General features: G+C 46.3%; 1 protein-coding gene across 4 annotated transcripts in view; it reads left to right on the top strand.

The window, feature by feature from the left end:
• LRRFIP1 (LRR binding FLII interacting protein 1) overlaps positions 1-19,222 on the top strand; it is a 99,858-nt gene that overhangs the window by 49,581 nt on the left and 31,055 nt on the right. The window contains exons 3-12 of one of the 4 annotated variants that reach the window (XM_058421372.1): positions 801-818; positions 4,042-4,089; positions 5,352-5,396; positions 5,920-5,970; positions 8,798-8,830; positions 9,868-9,915; positions 12,916-12,972; positions 15,793-15,873; positions 17,074-17,118; positions 18,006-18,071. The exons of the other annotated variants lie outside the window; for them this stretch is intronic. Coding sequence (XP_058277355.1) covers positions 801-818; positions 4,042-4,089; positions 5,352-5,396; positions 5,920-5,970; positions 8,798-8,830; positions 9,868-9,915; positions 12,916-12,972; positions 15,793-15,873; positions 17,074-17,118; positions 18,006-18,071 — 492 coding nt within the window. The remainder of the gene's footprint in view (positions 1-800; positions 819-4,041; positions 4,090-5,351; positions 5,397-5,919; positions 5,971-8,797; positions 8,831-9,867; positions 9,916-12,915; positions 12,973-15,792; positions 15,874-17,073; positions 17,119-18,005; positions 18,072-19,222) is intronic. 4 annotated transcript variants of the gene reach the window in all.

Below are 19,222 nucleotides of genomic sequence, written 5' to 3'. Positions count from 1 at the left end.
TTCACATGGATGCACAAAGCTCAGCAGTCAAGGGCAGTTCTCCAAGAACACAAAATTCAGATGCAGTAGAGTGGCTGTAAGGGTTTTGTGTATTATCAAAGTGCTCCAAGACTATGGAACAACAGTGTCAGCAGGGCATTTATTAAAGCCTGAAAACAGTGTGAGGCTCCACAGAAGCATTAAAATTTGCCAGAGCAACCTGCAGGGATCCTTTAAGGCCAGCAATATATGTGCCAGAAATTTTCCAGGAATTTTCACACCCTGGCACTGCGCTGTGCACAGGTGAAAGGCGTGTGGGGTTGGTGCTTTTGTGACTCTATTTCATCCCTCAAGGACAAATTCTACCCTTCAGAGAGGAACAGTTGGTCTGGAGTTAATGCTGTTTGCTTTTACTGTGGTGGTAGATACACGACTTGTCCCGGGTGAATTCTTGGGCATCCATTCCTGTTGTGGAAGGGAGGCTGGAAAAATGAGAGGTCCTGGCTCACAGTGGCCTGGGCTCTGGCCTGGTGCAAAGCCTGGGGATAAAGTGTCCCACGTGCATCCCAGAGCCTGGTGGGAATGGGAACAGGAATGCCGTGTTCTAGCCGGGCGTGTGGAGGAGGCCTAGGATGCAAACACTGCTTTTGTCCTCCCTGAGTCCACAGGGCTTCACTGTGCTCTTCTGTATAGTCACGTTCTGCTGTATTTTCTCTATAAATGCTGTTTTTTCCCTCTAGAACGAGCTGTGGAGCGTTGCTATGTATCCATCATTCACGCTAGCTTTGTTCCTTGTTTCTTTCCTCTCCCTTTCCCCCCAGATCTATCAGGTCCAGAAGGTAGGGCTTGCTCGCTTTCGTTCTCCTTTGCATGCCTCCTTCCCACCTTGTGAATCTTGCTACCATTTCAGAATCACAGAGCCATTTAGGTTGCAAAAGACCTCCAAGATCCTCAAGTCCCACCTTGGAAATCCTTTAAAGAGTGGGAGATGCCCAGCAGAGTGTAAATTTCCATGTAATTCTGCCCTCCCCTCCAATAATCCTGTGGGGTGGGCCATCAAGGGGCGTGGGGGAAGATGACCCACGTAAGATAGCTGGTCAGGCACATGATGTGATTTTTTTTCTCCAGCCTGTTTGGCAAAGAATAAGCAATAACAGAAGAGTGACTTGGCAAGGCAGGGTCAGAGGAGGGTACGGCGGCTCCGTGTCACCGCCGACCCGTGTGTCACCTCTGCTCCTATGCTGAAGGCTGGGAAAATCGCTGGAAGTGTTTCAGGCTGGGCAAGCACTTAATAGGTGCCAGCAGGAAGAACGACTTTCAGATGACTTTATTTGCACAAAGTCACTGAAGGACATTGGGGATGCAGTGTTCGAATTCATAATCCTTGGGTAAATAAGCTGTATGGCCTTCCTTCCAACGGCACCCAAGCGTTGAAAGTGCTTTTATATTGCTTAATCCTCTCTCGTCTCAGCTTAAAGTCATGGTCTCTTCCCTCCTCCCAATTTCCTTTCCATGATGATGGCAAAGAGGATGATAACAGTAGCTATCTGAGGCCACTTGCTATGTAGCAACAGAGATTTTGGATGTTCTGCACTTTCAGCATGTGAACTGTGTGGCACCTAGAAACAGAAATAGCTCTGTGAAGAACATTTACAGGGAGGGAGAAAGCACATTTTTCTTCGAGCCTGCCATTTTCTACCTTATTGAATATTTCTGTTTTTTCCTGAGATATTTTTATTGCTTGCTGAGTGTTGAATGTCTTCCTAAACCACGGTGTGCTTGGTTTTGTTCTGGCATTCCTGCTGCCCTAACTGCATGTTTCAAAGCCTGACCCAGCCCTGCATGTTCTTCTTGGGAGTGCTGTTCTCCCCTCTGAGTGTGTACGTATATGAAGAGCGCTGCTCACGTTATGTGCTCTGGTATTTAATCCTGACCCCATCAATTTGGCAACAAATCTCTCTCACTCCTGGTTTTATTTCTGGAGCTGACTGCACGCTGAGTGACTCAACGTCTGCCCATGGATCGACAGGCTCGTTATTATTTTTCTTTATGGGAACTAATTTAACTTTCTGGTGCAAAAGCAGCCCTGTGGGAGCCCAGGAGGTTGTTTACTGTTGGTGTCCTGACATGGATGAGGGGATAAGTGGGTTACCCTCCCAACATCCTGTAGTGTGTTTGCGGGTCTGGCAGTTTCGCTGTCACTCAGTGAGCAAATCGCATCTGGAATTCTCTCTCAATGGTATTAATGTCATTAATTATTTAATTGTAATATCACTTTTCAAGGCAGAGGGGAACCTGAGTCCAGCAAGGGCCTCTAGCTGAAACCTAAATTAATGAAAAAGCACCATTTCCTCCTTTAACCCATTGGAATCAGGCCCCTGGGGGCAGAACAGAAGAGTCAGTGTAGAGGGAACTGAGAAATGTGGCTCTGAGGGGTCAAAATACTTGAGAGCTCAAAAGCTGCCAGTTGAGTCCAGTATGACATGTGCTCTTTTACAGATTATAAATTAAAGATAGTCTCCGGGCAGTCTCATTCATTAAGATTTTTCTTCAGGGGATGTTAAAGCACATAGCTGAGTAGTTTGAAATGGAGAAGGAAAAGCCTGTAAGTGGAACTTAAACTGCGGTATGGCAAGTCTTGTTAGGGCTGTTTCCTTATCTGCCTTTTGCAAGGCTGAATTCATAAGCTGGTGTCAGACAGTGATGAGAACAGAGGGCACGAAAAGGAAGCAGCAAACCCTAAAAAAATGGCAAGTGTGTTTATGGATCCTTCCTGTGTGTGAAAAAGGATTCTCCATTTTAATAGTGTGTTTCAGTTTTTTAAATTGATGTCTAGTGTTAGGAAATGCTCTCAGTTTGTTAATGGCTAAAAAGCCTCTAATAAGGCTTTACCTGACCTGCTTTACTACAAAGCATATAATCTGTAGGTTCTCATCATGTACACAGCTCTGGCAGTTCATGGAGTTTTCTGGGGTCATTCTCAGGCTGAGATGTGCATAACAGGTAATTTTATAATGAGCTGGTGCATGGGATATGAATCTGAAGTGGGAATAAAGTAATACAGCACTGAAGCATGTGCAGCTGTTTATCAATAAATAGTGAATGAGGTTTTAAGGGTGAAAATAAAATTACATTAATACCATTGAGTGAGTGCTAAAACCAGATTGCAGTATAGAACAGGTTTTTGATTTTTTTAAAATCATTTCCTAAGGTTTCAGCTGTTAATACTCCTGCCTCCTCAAGCCTGTTAGAAACTCTAAAATACATATTATTTTTCCTTAATTAAGCAGGATTTCCGTTTGGCTATTGCTGTGCTTTAGGCCAGTGGTTTTAATTCACACAGGAGTAATTTTAATGTGCACCATTAAAAACACTAAATTCCTGAGACCAGATTTGACAGGCTTGTTTGGGGAGGAAGAAAAGTCCCATTAAACCTGTGGATCTTTGAACAACTTGCTGCCTGGAGGAAATTCAAGTTCATTGGGAAGTTCCCAGTGTTGTCTTCGCCTGCACTGGTGGATCTTGTCCTCTTGTACCCTTGTTGGTGCTGCCACTGCTGTCAGGTGGGTAAAACGCAGGCAAAAAGCCTGGTGCTCTGAAAGGAGCTCTGTGGAGCTCTAATCCAGCAAATCAGGGTGCCCAGAGATGAGTTGCATCCAGTTTGTCTGCCCAGTTTGACAAACCTCTACGGGAAACGTGATTTGACAGCAATTTTCATCCTGGAAGTGTTCTGCACTCGCCTCCTTGTAATGAATCTTGACTTAACTGGGTCAGGAATTCAAGACTCATTACTCTCCTTGCTCCTGTCCCCCAGCATGGGGGCTTTTGCACTGCTGAAGGAGAAGCAGCACCCTGGTCATCCCCAAACTCCCCTTTTTCCCCTTTCCAGGCAGCTTTCCCCAGGCACGTGCTACAGAGGCTCCGGTGCCACGCAGCACAGCTCTCCCTGGCACGTTCATGTGGAGCTGTGTGGCTTGGCCAAGGCCTGGCAGTGCATGTCTGAGTGTTCTGTGTTTGCTTTTCTCATCTAAATTCTGGTTTTTTTCCCTTTTCTGTCTGTAGAAATATTATGGGCTGGATACTAAATGGGGAGACATCGAGCAATGGATGGTAGGACTTGATTGACATAGCTCAACAACTTTTGCTTGTTGAAGTTCTGCGTAGTTGATAGGGTTTGAGATCCCTCAAAGTAGGCATTTTTCAGGCACTAGGAGTGTGAGTTCTGCTCCAAGCACTCCCACAGTCTTGCTCTGCCAACTGAAACGTGAGTTTTGATCAGCTTAAAACCGGCAAGGGCTGGGTTAGAGCCATCTCTTTTTACAGACCTGTGTCCACGCTGTCGCTGGTTAGGATGAAAACCTGTTAAAGCCCCTTGGGATACAGGGACTATTTGTGTTCATTTTACTTTTTGTGGGTTTCATCACCATTTGAGTCTTCTTAAAATTGCCTTCAGGTAAATTGTGGGGAAGTTTCACTCATGCTTTTTCATTTCCCTTTAGCACTTACCGGCCCAGGGGAATCCCTCGGAGGAGTTACTACTGCTATGGAGGCAGTCCTCACTTTTTTTCAATAATACAATGCCCTGGATTTTAAAATTTGCTAAAACCAGTGAATACCAGCTACAGACTGGGCCACTAGCCACATCTGACTGTTTTAACACCCATGATATGAGATAAAGAAGTTCCTAATGGGTTGGAAGTCACTGGCTTCAAATGTCTTTCAACCCTAAGTTTATGAAACCAGTTACCAGCAATGTCAGATGAAAGCTGTGGCCTTGCCCTGCAAAGCTGGGTAGTGCACACTGGAAAAGGCAACACTGAACAGCCCCCTTCCAGTGTGGAAGGTAACTTCCCCAAATGCCTTGGTCTTTGATCATTAATCAGTAAATACTGCTTTGCATGGACCACCCAGCCACCCCAGACTCATGCTGAGTCTCCTCAAATCCTTGCTGGATGAGCATAACTCTGCCTTATTGGCGGTTTCCTTGCTTGGAAATCGGCTCACCTGTGAGAATCTGTTGATTACAATGCTGAAACTATTTTTTTTTTTCCTTTTTTTTTTTTTTTTTAATTTGCTGTTTTCTACTGCTGTTTCTAAATTCAGTGGCAAATGAATTTGTTAAAGTCAGCTTGTTGAAATGTAAAACATCCGACAGCGTCCCCAGTGTTTTTGTAGCAGAGGGGAAGAAACTTGGGGTCACAGAGGATGGAGGAAGGGTTTTTCTGCTTTGACAGGGTGTCACCTCCCATTGTTTAGTTTAACTTTACTGGCTGCTAAGCGTGGCTGGAGTTCACTGTGCGTTTCTGAAATGTTCTGTTGCTGTGTCTGTCCTCTCAACGCCTCCCTCTGTTTTCTCTCTGCTGCCTTGGTAGGAGGACAGTGAGCGTTATTCCCGTAGAGCCCGAAGGAATGCCTCGGTCAGTACCTACTTTTGCTTTTTTTGTTTAGCCAGACATTTCAGATTAAGAAAACAGACGTGTATAAGGCACTTCCTTCTCAAAAGAAAAGAACCAAAATGAGCTCCTGCCACCCCCGGCAAGTGGAAACCCCAAAGCCACTTCCTGACTTCTCTGCCCTCTCCCCAATCAGTCCAGGGAGCTTTTGCAAATGTGCAAGAATAGAGGGGGTGGAAAGTGGGGAAATAACCTGTTTGGAGTGTTTAATGTTCATTAAAGGGCCAAGAGCATAGAGCAGGGAACACCTGTGCTCCTGTAGGGAAGCTCCTCCTTCACCCTACAGTAAAATGCTTGACTGTTTCTTGGGCAGGGTATGATTTCATTTGCTTTCTGCTTATGCTTTCAATGCAGTTCTTTTTTAAAAACATTGAGTTTGTGCATCTCTGCCTTCCTCCTGTCCCATCAAAGCCGTCAGCGTTTGCCTCAGTGCCTGTTACCTGTGTTCTTTTCACTGTTTTTTTGTCTCTACGCTCTCTCTCGCCAGGCGTCGGATGAAGATGAGCGCGTGTCAGTGGGTAGCCGTGGAAGCCTGAGGGTTGGTAACTGTGCAATCTGTGTGTGCGTGTCTGTGTGCGGCTGTCGCTGTCCCCCTGTGCCCCACGCTCCCAGGGGATTGTCCCTGATGTGTTCCACCTGGGGTTTTCTCAACTGCACCTGGATCAGCGGTTCTCTCCAGCGTGTGCACTCGTGCAGGACCCTTTGTGGTCACTGCTCTCCACTCCTGCCAGGGGGACTTAGCCAAGACATTGGTATCTGCATGCACCCTTTGTAAGCTCCCCTCTTTCACTCCTGATACTGGAAATTTGGGAAGGGGAAGTGCTAGTGAGGTCAGTGTTACTAGCTCAGGAAACCAGAAGTGATTGATCCGTGGAAATATGTGTTGAGCACTTTGGAACTGCAGGTGAATATTCATGAAATAACAGAATAACCTGAGTTGGAAGGGACCCACAAGGATGATTGATCCAGCTCCTGTTCCTGCACAGACACCCCAAATCCCACCCTGTGCATCCCTGTCAGCGCTGTCCAAACCGTCCCAGAGCTCTGGCAGCCTTGGGGCCGTGCCCATTCCCTGGGGAGCCTGGGCAGTGCCCCGCCATCCTCTGGTGGAAGAACTTTTCCCTGATATCTGACCCAAAATTCCTCTGACACAGCTCCAGCCGTTCCCTTAGGTCCTATCACTGGTTACTCTCTTAAAAAATGCTTGAGAAATACCTGAAAGTCATCTGCAGGCCTGAGTTTTGTGGAGGGCAGGATTACTAAAGCACTGAGTACTCATCTGTAGGGGAAGTTCAAACAGGTTTTTCCTCAAAATGTCCAGGCAGTATTTTCCCAAATAATACGCATTTATATAAACCTTAACTCTGTTATAACATAGAGTCTAGAGGACCCATTAAAAATAAAAACACAATTTGCTGCTGCAATCCCTGTCCAGGGATCCCACTGTAAAATGGCACAAATTGTGCTTAAAAATATAAAATGCTGCCTTGTTCCCTTTTTAGTGGGATCCTTATTGCTACTTATGAAATGCTGTTAAAACCTTTTTTCCTCAAGGTGACAAACTTGAGTGCTTTTCAAAGCTAGGATATGCCTCAAAGCTCCAAGGATTCAGTGAGGAAAAGCTCCTCTGCACAGCTGAACGTGAAAAGCCGTGTTTATTTTACTTAGGGTTAAATGTTGACATATGGAGGGGAAAAAATAATCTCTAGTTCAGTTGAAGTATCAGTTCTGTCTATTTAGAAGGTGATGACAACACAAATGGGTTGTTTATCCCTGGCTGTAATGTGGCACAATGCAAACACACTGCCTCTGTGTTTACAGCACATCTTCATCTGAAACATCTTCTCTTCATGGAAATCCACCACTGATTCTTTCCGAGGTGTTTTTGCAACACAGTCCCGTGGTTTATATACATTTAAAGGGCGGAAGCCCTGCATTCTGCCTCCTCACCATACCTTGGAGAAGCTTCTCTTGCCCTTTTTCCCCGAGCAGTCCCAGGCTGCGCTGGCCTGGTGAACAGCAGCCTCCAGCTGCTCTCTGGGATGGCCCCAAATTCCTCACACTTGTGCAAGGAATGCCCTTCTCTGGCAGGAGGATCTGGCTGAAATTTTCCATGCTGGTGTTTCTCAGTGATGTTGCATAGGCCCTGTCCCCATAAAGCAGCATTTGGTGGATGCGCTGACATTTTGGCAAAAACAGGAAAAGTTTTGACAGAGCTTCCTTCCCTCATTCTTGTGTCACTGGGATTGTGAGGCCTGTAAATATTTGCCAGTCAAAACTGAAATTTGCCCTTCTACATCTTCCAGTTGTTTTATTCACAATTAATTGGTAGAATCACAGAATGGGTTGGGTTGGAAAAGACCTTAAAATTCATCTTGTTTCACCCCCTGCCATGGCCAGGACGCCTTCCACTATCCCAGGTTGCTCCAAGCCCCGTGCAGCCTGGCCTGGAAAACTTCCAGGGATCCAGGGGCAGCCACAGCTTCCCTTGCACTGTGAGGGACTGGTGGTGCCAGGGGTTCCTTTCTGTAGCTTCTCTACAGGAAGTTTTCACTGAAATGAGCCAATATCAGACATTCACTTCTCCCTAGGACTCCACCACCCCACTGATCTGTGTGGATTTCACTCTGGATTTTTCTCCTGGAGTATTTTTGAAGCGGATGCCTGGACTGCAGGCACCAGAGATGTGCTGAGGTAGCTTTTGGGGATCTTCTGGATGCTTCTGGCAGCGCTGCAGACTGCAGAACCTCCAGAGTTATTCATCAGACCAGGCCAGCAAACTGACTGAAGCTGTACAGCTGTGACTGTGCTGCAAACAGGGACCAGGGAGTCCTGCCTTTGGCTGTATCTGTGGCTCCTCAGCTGCCATGGAGAGGCTCCTTCAGTGATGTGATGATCCTGAACCCATCAGCAGCTCCTGCCACTCCTGTTTCAGGAGTTCTGCAGGCTCAATTCTGTATCATGCAGATTTTCCTAGGGAAGCTCATGACATCAGCCTGTGTTTGTTGAGGCTCTGGAGCCTCTCTTCAGTTCCTTTCCTATTTCATTTGTCTTGGTTCTCCCAAGTGGCTGTCTTTAATCCAACACCATCAGCATGGAATATTGTTGTGTTATCAGTCACTCGTGATTAATTTGTGCATCCTTGTTTTGTATCCTCCCAACTGCCAAACTTGTGCCTTTGTACAAGAAATCCTGTATGATCAAAGTTCTTTAGTTGGGATTTACATCTCCCTGCCTATTTTTGTGTTTGTTTGTTATTTGTTTTGTTTTGTTTTGTTTTGTTTTGTTTTGTGGAGTTCCTTTGATTGACATAACTTGTGTTTTCCTTTTTATTCTGATTTTCCTCTCCTCTCATGCCTTTACAGTCTCATTTGGAATATTCCAGCACCTACCCAGTGGTGAGAATAGTCTGCAAGTTGCAGTGTGTGTGTGTGTTCAAAAACTAACCATGGGGAAGAAGCTAACACGGGTTGTGATAACCGCTCTGAGATCAGGGTGATCTGGGAGGATCCGGAGGCAGTTTGCGGTCTGTGATGTCAGGGTGCCACTTCCCTCTCCTCCTGCTCTGACACGGTTCAGATGAGGAGTGACAAATGATTAGAGAGAGCTGAGCTACGTTTAACTCAGTAGTTACCACAGGCAGAGCAGCATGGCTTGGATTTCCCCTAAAACTCTCTCTCTCCGTTAAAGCCTGTCCATTGTTGGACCACATGGGTCTGGATTTATTTCAGCACAAATCTAGAGAGGAATAAAACTCTCACTGTAAACAGATCTAGCAAAGGTGGTGGGACAAACACACTGTCTACCAAAGCTGCAGCTTGTGTTCCCTTCACTTTAGAGGACAAAATCAGATTAGTAATAATGCTTTGAAAGCGAGTATTTGCTGTCAGGAGCACTGAGATAAAACCAGCTCCTGAAAGAACAGAAAGGGGCAGTGAGGATTAAAGCTCAGTTTAAAACATTTCCTGCTGCCTTGTCTTGAACTGGAGGTGTCCTGGTGTCTGCAGGAAGCAAACTGGGGAGTGCAGCTCTGTAGATTCTCCTGCTTTTCCCCTCTCCTTCGTTCCCGGCGCTATTTCCAATTAGGAGCGCAACGCATCTCTTTGTGCGTGACCCACATCCCAGAATAGTTCAAGCACATTTGGGTTTTGCCTGGCTGTATCGATGCAGTCAGGATGGACAGCCGGGAGCTCTGTGGATCGGCAGATCCCAGCCGGCGTGGCTGATTGGAGCCACGGCTGCCCAATTTAATAGCGCTCTCATCGTTTTACCGATACTCCCCGAGAGCTGGGCCTTGGGCTGCCGCCGTTTGCTGCCGGGCGCTCCCCGAGCCGTGCTCTGCTCGTGTTCCTGCATGGGGTCTGCATGCCTGCCTCCCCAGGGCTGTGCACAGACTCACTGATCTTCTCACTCTGCCTTCTTCATCCCACTGCAGGCTGGATTAGAGAGTGAGCGGACCAAAAAGAAGAGCTACTCCAAAGCAGTATGTATTTTATCTGTCTCAGAGAGGGTTCTGCCTGCAAACCCGCTGTGGCAGGACAAGGAGCGTGTGCAGGTGTGAGAGCTGCCAGCCCAATGTCAAGGATACCCCATAACTATCAGCACTTGCTAGGGAATAATGAGCATCAAAAAAATACGGGATAGTCCGAACTCTTGTTCCGGTGCTGTGCGTAAAGAGCATGTGGGAAAACTCAGAACCTTACTGGAGCTACCTACCTTGAGCTGTAAGGTGACACAGAAATAGGCAATATTGAGAGAAAATCCTAGAATCCCAACTGGTTTGGGTTAGAAGGGCCCTTGAAACCCATCTCATTCCACCCCCTGCCAGAGCTGAATCTTACAGGGAGCAATTCCAGGTAGGCAAAGAGGACACAAGAGAGGGAGAAGGGGGTGTGTTTCTGTGGAGGGAAGGCTCCACATCGCAGGTGGAGCCTGGGTTGGGGTTCTGTGCTACACTGGAAAGGAGCAGAGAATTTTCCTGAGGGCTGGAAGTTGGATGTGGGGTTGAGAAAGCCTGAGGGAGCAGCAGGAGCCACAGCCTGAGGTAGAGAATGCTACAAGCGGCGATGGACACAACGGCAGTGAAGTGGTTCCCTTTGTCTGTTGAAAGCAAGAAGAAAATACAGAGAGAAATAGGGTCACTGAAGGGAGAGCAAGTAAAACGGAGTCATTTTAGCCTCTCTAGTGTGCAGTTTTATTTGTTCCGGTTTTCATGAGGGTCAGATGCTTTGCATGTAAACGTAGCCTAGAGCAGAGGTCAGCGAGGTCTGATAAAACCGACCCTCCTCTCCAAGGGCTGCCTGGAGCGTTTGCCTTCAAAAATATGCACTGGAGAGGTTTCTGGAGAGGATGGGTCAGAGGAGCAGGGGAAATGGCCCCAGCTCCGGGGCTTCGGGCTGAAATCTGCAAGACACAGGGCAAATGAGGCAGAGTCCCTTAGAAGGGCCTGAGCTGTAAAGCGATAACCAATTAACCTGGGCTCGTGGCAAATTCATCATGCCAGTTCAGCTGGAGTTCCTAATCAGGGTAATTATTTAAGGGCATAAAGGATGTTACTGTAGATTGACTGCAAGGCTCTTGGTGCCTCTCTTCGTGACATTAAGGGAAACCTTGGGCTGGATCTTGTTCTTGGAAAAGGAATGTACAGTTGGAAAACAACTGTTAGAAAACAAGACAGCTGGGAGGCATCTCAGCTGGTCTGTTCCCATCTAAGACAGCATCGTCATTTTGAAGGAGGGAAAAGCAGTTCCCCAGGAGTCTGTACTGCCTGGCTGGCTAAGTGCAGGGAGTGAAGGCAGTTTCATACGAGGTTAGTGTGAAAATACTGATGGTAAACAGGAGACAGCTTGTCAAAACAGAATAACAGTAAAAACAAACGAGGAATTCCACATCTGGGAAAAATGAAGGTACTATTGTAGAGTAGCAGGATGGTTCAAATAGTGATCTGAGGTTACATTTAGTCAATATTAGACAGCTGAAAAAGGCAAACAGGTCCTCAGTGTAGCAATAAAAGGGGTGGTAGAAGTAATTGGTCTGTGTGGAGCGCCGAGGCTGAGCTGGAGCATTGCCTTCAGCTGCTGGAGATCCATTTTAACCATTCTTCAGGGAAGTGTTTGAGAAATTCAAGAAGCCTGGGAAAAAAAAAAAAAAAAAAAAAAAAAAAAAAAAAAAAAAAAAAAAAAAAAAAAAAAAAAAAAAAAAAAAAAAAAAAAAAAGATCAAAACCAACCTGGTTAAAACTGGAAAAAGGCCAAGCTGTGTGAGAAGGCCACAGCAGTATTTCAGATGAGTTCTTGAATAAAAGAAACATGGATGTTCGCCTTCCATTTGGGGTGATAATACTGCATTTCAATAGAGAATCGAAGCCTTTCCCAGAAGTAGCTTTCCTAGCTTGGCTCTGAACTGGTTTCTGAGTTAATTTGTTTAATTTTTCATGGGAGCTGCTGTAAAGTAGATGATAAATATTTCTCTTGGAAATTTATTCAGATTGGTTCGAGTGGATTTTCATTTCGAGAACGCATGAAAAATACATGGACTTCAAAACTTAATTTTAATAGAAATTCTAATTAAATTTCCCCTAAACGCCTACCCCAAATACAGAGAGTGCTCCCTTGTTTTCAGTGTTAAACCAGGGCTCGTGGTGAGGTGATACCGGAGCGGTGAATTGCTGGGGAAACCTGAGCTTTTGATGCCATCAACTGAGGAGACTTTGGGGTCTGTCCTCTCTTCTTCACCACCGCATTCCCAGACTCGGGACTGAGTCACTGGGATTGTTTTGTTTTGTTCCCAGCGCTGCTGCCATAGGGATTTGAAGCACCTCACCTTGTTTATGGAACAGTTCTCCTGGGCCTGTTTTTTTTTCCTCTTCTTGACACCAGGGAGGACAGCTGAGCCCACCCAAATCTCTTCCTAGCCCTCAGACTGCTGCAGAGTCCTGGGCTGTGGCAGATGGCCGCTGTCTAGGTTTAATTTTGATGCTCAAAATGAAAGAGAAGAGAATTTATATAGCACTGCATGCTTACTAAGCTGGATTTCTCGACTAGAATTAATTCTTCTCCTACGATTTGCTGCTTTTTAGATGTTTAGCTGCCTGAGGTATAAGCAGCTCTAGTGATATATGCCCTTTATTGTAGCCTCTGATCTCCTTTTTTCCCCCATTTTGTTCCCTATTCCCTTCACAGAATGTTTGAATATAGACCAGTAGTAATAGGGGAGGGGAAAATAAAAAAGGGCAAGCAGGAGTATCCTTGACATTTCTAGCTGTTAAAGAGGTAGTGACACAAATGTTCGTGTCCTCATGTTTGAAATCGTGACCTAATCCTGCACTGCTCCTGTTCCTGGTGTATCTTTGAAAAGTTCTGTCTCTGCCTGTGCTTTTCATAAGTGATGACATTTGCTTAAACATTCCCTTCGGGGTCTACGTCAATTTTCCTTCTCTCCTATTTTGTCTTTTCCTTTTTTTTCCCCCTTTCCTTCCGTAACAGACCAATGGTTATGAGGAAGACGTGTATGGATCATCCCAGAGTAGAAAATCTAGCAGGGTTAGTAGATTATTTCTATTGCTATAAAATTGTATTACTCCATTTAATGGGATTAAAGCTAATTAGCAAATTCTTTTTGGCGGCGAAGCAGGTTTTTCCTGTCTTGCATGTTCTGGGGTTTGGAGTTTGTCAGACGCTGGAGGTTCAGCAAGAAGCTGTCTGGGAAATAAAAAAAAATCAAAAATCAGTAAGTGGGGAGTCTCAGAAATTGGTACAGAAAGCTCTTTGGAAGCCAGAACTGCTTTAACTTGTAAAAAAAAAAAAAAAAAAAAAAGGGTAAAAATTATACTGTGACAGCACTGGCAGGGAGGATTTCCACATGTTGCAAACAGAATATGTGCCTGTCAACCTCTGCAAGGTGTTCATGCCGTGCTCTAGTACTGAATCTCCTAATTTAGTCCATGCCTTGAGATTTGCATCATTAAAATGGACTTTGGATTTTGGAATTTCCCCAAATGCACATTGTTTATTTGAAGTTTGCTTAACTAAATGCCTGTGGTTTTTGGTTTTTTCCTTTATAAACAGTATCCTAGGGTCTCTGGAAACGCCTGCAGAGCTGAAGAGCCAGTGCAAATGTTCCCACTTAGCTACTTAACATTGATGGACTTTTATTTCTAGTCAAAAAAAGCTTAATTATTAACTCCATTGCGAGGATGCAGGTCACAGTGTTCCCTCCTGTTCCAGCACAAGAAGTGTTTTATGCCAGGGGTGTCAATGAGGGCAGCTCCTGGCCCTGCTTTGTTAAGTATTGAGGATTGTGCACATGGTTTAAAGGGGTTGTCCAAGCACAGCCTGGGGGTAGAGAGGGAACTGCTTGGGTTTGGTTTTTTCCCCTTTATTTTAACAAAGCTAGACAAAAACTCAGAGCCTGTTGATCTTTGTGCTGTCAAGGCTTCTAAAGAAATTTAGTGGTATGGAGCCTAAAGCTCAGTGTTTAGGCCAAAAATAAACTCCTTTTAAGCCTCCATTTAGCCAAGAGTTTGAGCAGCAACACGCTGAAGAAGAGGGAGGGTTCAGGGGGTTACTCTGTAGGCATGAAGTTAAACTGGATAAACAGTCACATGGGGCCTGTATTTCACATCCATTTGAAATTGTTGCTGCCATACAATTTAGCTGCCATTATGTGCACAAGAGACAATGAAATACTGCTGCTTGAGCTGCTAAGAAAACAGCCTGTCCTGTTGCTGGCACTCTTGCCTGGCCCATTTGACGAATTCAAGGAGTTTTATTCTATAGCACTGGGGACAAATGATGTTCTTACTCTTTACTGACGTACTCCAGTGCTCCGAGGACCACAGGGAGAGCAAAATATCTGCAAGAAAGTCATCCAGGGAGAAGAGGTTGTTTGGTTTCCATTTAAATAATTTAAAATCATCCTGGAATTAGCGTTTGCGGCATGGGAGTTCAGTCTAAGTAAGGCTTAATTACAGCAGCATCGTTAGTTCCTTGTAGTTGCATTGCTGTTTGGATTAATCATTAATTAAGAGGGGGGAGGAAAGTTTGGGGGTAACCCAGAATAACTGAATCTTCAAACCAAATTGATACCAGCCTGGCTGGCATTCACTTTTTAGGAATATTCTCTCTCCCAAGCTGAATCATAAAGATAGTCAAAGTGACAAAGGAAAAATGAAAAAGAGGAAAACTCTTCAGGACAGCAGGGAAATGATGCAGGAACCTGCTGGCAGTGGCTGTTTCCAAAATAGGCGTCCAGTTTTAAGTCACAGAATGGGCTGATCTCCACTTGCAGTGTCGTGGGCCGATCCCTTAAATATGATTAATGCCACGTGCTTAAATAGTCCATGTGCAGATTGGAAGCTCCAAGCAGCAGTGAAGGCAGTTTCTCAAAGTTCAGTTCAGGTGTCCTTTCAGTAGAAGTCTTACTTTGAAGACGTTGTCTGGGGGGCTTTGGTTCGGGGTTGGTTGTTTCTTGGGTTAGGGGTTTTTTTCGAGGTTGGACAGTGATTTGCCCTCAGCCTGTACCTGGGTTATTGTGTCACGTCTAAACGTCTGTTTGCCCACAGTGACAGAAGGAAGCAAACAAATTTCTTTAATTTGCCACGGATCTCCCTCTTCTGTGAGGAAGTTAACGGCTCCGTGGATCACAGTGGTGAACCAAGGATGTGTTAGGGTTTGTGAGGGGCTGACTGCTGAAAGCAGGGAAGCTTGGCTCTCTAGACCCCCGTGAGAAATGTTTGGAGAGAAGAGGTGTTAGGGAATAGGTGTAAAAGGAGAGCTCTGCAGAGTAGCAAAGGAGGTGAAGGGGTGAGAACTTTCAGAACAACCATTCCTCACTAAGATCCCCTAAGTGGACCAAAAGTGCAGGGATGGCTGGGTGCAAGGCAGAAAGCAGGGAAAGAAGATGTTTAATTTAAAGAAGGTGTTTAAAGTCTCACTTCTTAGAGAAGAGTTTTCTCCCCACTCAGTCTTGCCCTATCTGACAGGGGGCTGCCAGCATTTCCTGCTGGGCACAGCTGGCAGTTTTGGTCCCTGGCTTTGCTCTCCATCTCCCAGGATCTCACCCTCTCCTGGGCGTGTGGCTTCACAGGACGTAAACTCCTCGGGGTCTCAGGAGGAAGCTGACCAGCTCTCTGACCCGTGCATTTTCCCAGTGCTTGAAAGGTCACATAGTTTTCACACAACCTCACAGCTTTAATGGGGTTCTCTCTTTTTTTTTGCATCTGCAAGCTTTGACTGCTTTGCAGTTTGTAATCACCTAATTTACTTTTTGTCTCCCCTTTAAAGAAATAAGGAATGAAGCTGAGTTCTCAAGGAGTTGTTTTTTTGTTTTTTGTTCTTTTTTTTCTTTGTTTGTCAATGCAGGCTTCGTACTACTCTGACCTGGGTCTCCCCAACAGCAGCTATGCTTCCACATCTCAACTTTCTTCCCAAAATGGAAATTGGGTCTGTTGCCCTCTGGCTTCACCTGGCCTGGACTTTGTTTGGATAATGCAACCTCTTGTACTTAGGATCAATTTGGACCAATTGTCAAGAGTCTCTGCAGCTCTTTTTAGTGAAATTTAAAAAGGCCCAAACAAATCAGACCTTTTAAGATTGGAATGAGTAATGGAAAACTGTTTTCAAACGAGCACAGTCCATTTTCCTTTGCTGCTCCTCCCTTTCCTTGTCTGCCATTGGCCTCAACTGGTCTGGAAAGATAAGGGAAATCTTAATTACCCAAAGTTCTCTACTTGAGGCAGCTCCTCTGCATAGCGTGTCAGTCTGGTGATCTTGAGACAATCCAGTCTGCACGACATGAAATTACAGGGAAGCGATTCCCAGAGTGCTGGAAGAACATCAGTGAAGCTGTAAAACCCCCGGGAGGTTGGATTGTCCCCTGTGTGTGGCAGAGCTGGGCCAGCCCGGTGCCAGCAGAGCTCCAGCAGTGCCCCAGCTCCTGCCTGGGGACACGGCACAGGGTGTGGATGGGGCACTGGCAGCAGGAGCTGGGCCTGGGCTGGGGATCGCTGCTGGAGCCTCTCTTGCACCCAGTTCTGCCAGGCACAGCGAGTGCTCTGGGTGTGTTTAACTGCTGCGTCTCAGGGGCGATGGTTACTAACACTTGTTCCAGGCTGCTCTGACTGAAAAGTGCTTGTAGTTTTTTCCTGAATTAGTTGGGTTTTCTCTGCTTTTGTGAATAATAAAGTACACAGGAGATGATCTTAGAGCTGTGTGAAGCACTTGGAGTGTGTGCATGGAAGCCCTTCTGTGTAGCTCTTTTTCTGGCTTTGGTTGAAGAGAAGAGAAACCCCTTTTCTGGCTCCTGTACACAAATGTGTGGGAGACAATAGCAGCTTAACAACCTAAAATTAAATTACGCTGTTTTGCTTGTGCATACCGTCGTGTCCTCCCTTCCTGTAGGAAATGCACGTGCCTGCTTGGTATTCTTCATCTTTGGGAGCTGAGATGTAACGCTTTCACGGTGCAGATGACTAATACTCCCTGTACTGGGTTTCCACTGATATTCTCTGTACTGGGTTTCCTTCTGTTGTCGTGTAGTGATCCTAATCTCTCACCAAGAGGGTTCGTTCCGCTGTAGGCACCTTTTATTTTTTGTCGAATTTACTCTGCCGAACCAAAAAGTGTTGTGCTTGTCTCCCTCAGCCCTCCCTGCTGTACAGCGATGCCCTGCCAGCCAGGAGTTACAGGGTTTGTTGTGCTGGTGCTCTGCGCAGAGCCACTCACCCCCGGCCATGCACGTGTCGTCTCCTGCCCTCTGTCTGTGTTTGCTGTCGGTGCATTTGTCTCACAGCCCCGTGTCCCATCCATCGGAATGCCGCTTGTGTGATGCTGTTCGTGCACACCTGGATTTGCCGACCTTTCCTTCGGTTCCCGTTGGGACTGTGCTCACGGGGTTGTGATGCTGTCACGGGTGTCGTGTCCGTGTCGAGAGAGTTGTCTTCCTTGGTGTATTTCCAGGAGCAGGACAGAGAGGCAACATCAATTCTTGCTGGTTGCTTAGCAACAAAAATCTGTTCACAAAAATTTTTTTTAGACAAATTCCTGCCTTCTTTCTCAAAATGAGCTTCTCAGAATTTTTTCTCGAAGCTTAAAGGTAGAGTTTCCTACTCCCCTAGTGCTTCCTGAGCTGGATATCTTTGTGCTAAACTGGAGTCAGTCTTAAAACATGCATTTTCCTCCTGTTTTATTAATTTACTAAACTGGCTGGAAAGTGAAGCTCCTCAGGTGGGAGATTTTCCTCTCACTGCCAGCACCAGCAATGAGAGTGGAACAGGTGGGATCTGTTTAAGAATCGATGTAGCCCCTTCGTGGATTGGCAGTCAGTGTGTCGGGTTAAAGCTGAACCGAAGCCCTGGGAGGAGGGTTGGAAGTGCATGGGATGGGGTGTGATGGCCTCGGGGCTGTGTCGCGTTTTGCACGTCTCCCATGCATGCTGCTTGTGGTTGCTCACAGGAGATGTCCCCGTCCCCGTCCCCGTCCCCGTGCCATCCTGCTCGCTGCCGCGTGTCCGGGTGGATGTGTGCCTGTGCAGCCCGTGCTGCGGCTCCTGTGCTGACTCTGTGTTTTAATTGTAGGCGTCTGTGTACGAGGAGAGCGTTTACGGCGGGAGCCGGCGCTATAGTGCCCCCAGTTCCCGTGCTGTAAGAGCTTTTCTGCATTCCCCTGCTCCGCGTCTGGCCTCTGTCGGGCTGAGGAACGTTTCACGCGGGCTCTGGGACGTCCGGGCCCGGCTGCTGTGGGCAGCAGGCGTGGGAGCGCCATTCCCACGAGCTTCCACGCGGTAACGAGCCGTGATGGATGGGAGCTCGCCCCTCCGCGGGCCGGGAATCCAGATCTGCCTCGTGCTTGCTTTACAGACCGAACACCTCGGAAAGGCCAGGCATGAAGGCCTTTCCCTCCCCGAGACTTAATTCTTCTTGTCAAAACTGAGAAATACACGTTCAAAAAATAATGAGCCGAGAATTTAAAAATCAGTTCCACATAAGTAGTGCGCAGTACATGATTTTTGTGAATATGTGGCTTCCTTGGTTTTGTTTCTTGGATTTATATTCAAATATATTTTACATTCCTGTATGCGACAGTGCTTCCAAAACGTGTGCTCCTGAGAGTGGAGGGCTCTGTCATGGATGGGGGAGCAACAAGATAAGGAAAGACCATATAAATTGTTTCCTTTCAAAAAAGAGAAACTCCAGGAGTCGTTTTACAGATTAAAAGGCAGAAAATGCCTTCACCTATTCTCCTCTGTGGATGTTTTGGCATGGTAGTCCATCGACTGCTGTTGTATCCACCTGGGGGAAATAAAAAAAGCCAACCTCTTTTGGTTTTTAAGTCCTGCTCTGTGAGCCCACTGCTTATTCTGCCACTCATCCCCTTCACTGATGACAGCAGAACCCAACCAACCAAAAAAACCCCAGCAAACAAATAAACATCTTCCAAGGCCTGAAGAGTGAACAGGCTCAAGAGAGAGCTCTGATGTTACATTACTTTAAACATAACATTTTTATTAGCTTGGAGGAGGAAGCACTTTCAAGAATGCTTACTGAGCACTCATTAGTCCTTCAAGGGCTGTGCCATCCTCTTGCCATCCCACTGATTGACAGGTATGAGGAATCATTTACAGCAAACCGAAAGCTGTTTGCGAGTCTTTCACCGACGGCAAGAGCAGGGAATGCTGACTAAAACTCTCCCCTCCCTCCATCCCCTTCCCACCCTGAGCCGCAGGTATTTGTGTGTAACCCTTCCCAGTTCCTGTAGTGATGAAACAGGAGGGCTTTGCCTCAGAGGCAGCAGC

Source organism: Hirundo rustica, chromosome 7 (assembly GCF_015227805.2).
Source record: "Hirundo rustica isolate bHirRus1 chromosome 7, bHirRus1.pri.v3, whole genome shotgun sequence".
Taxonomy (NCBI): domain Eukaryota; kingdom Metazoa; phylum Chordata; class Aves; order Passeriformes; family Hirundinidae; genus Hirundo; species Hirundo rustica.
This window is presented reverse-complemented; position numbering and strand designations above follow the sequence as displayed.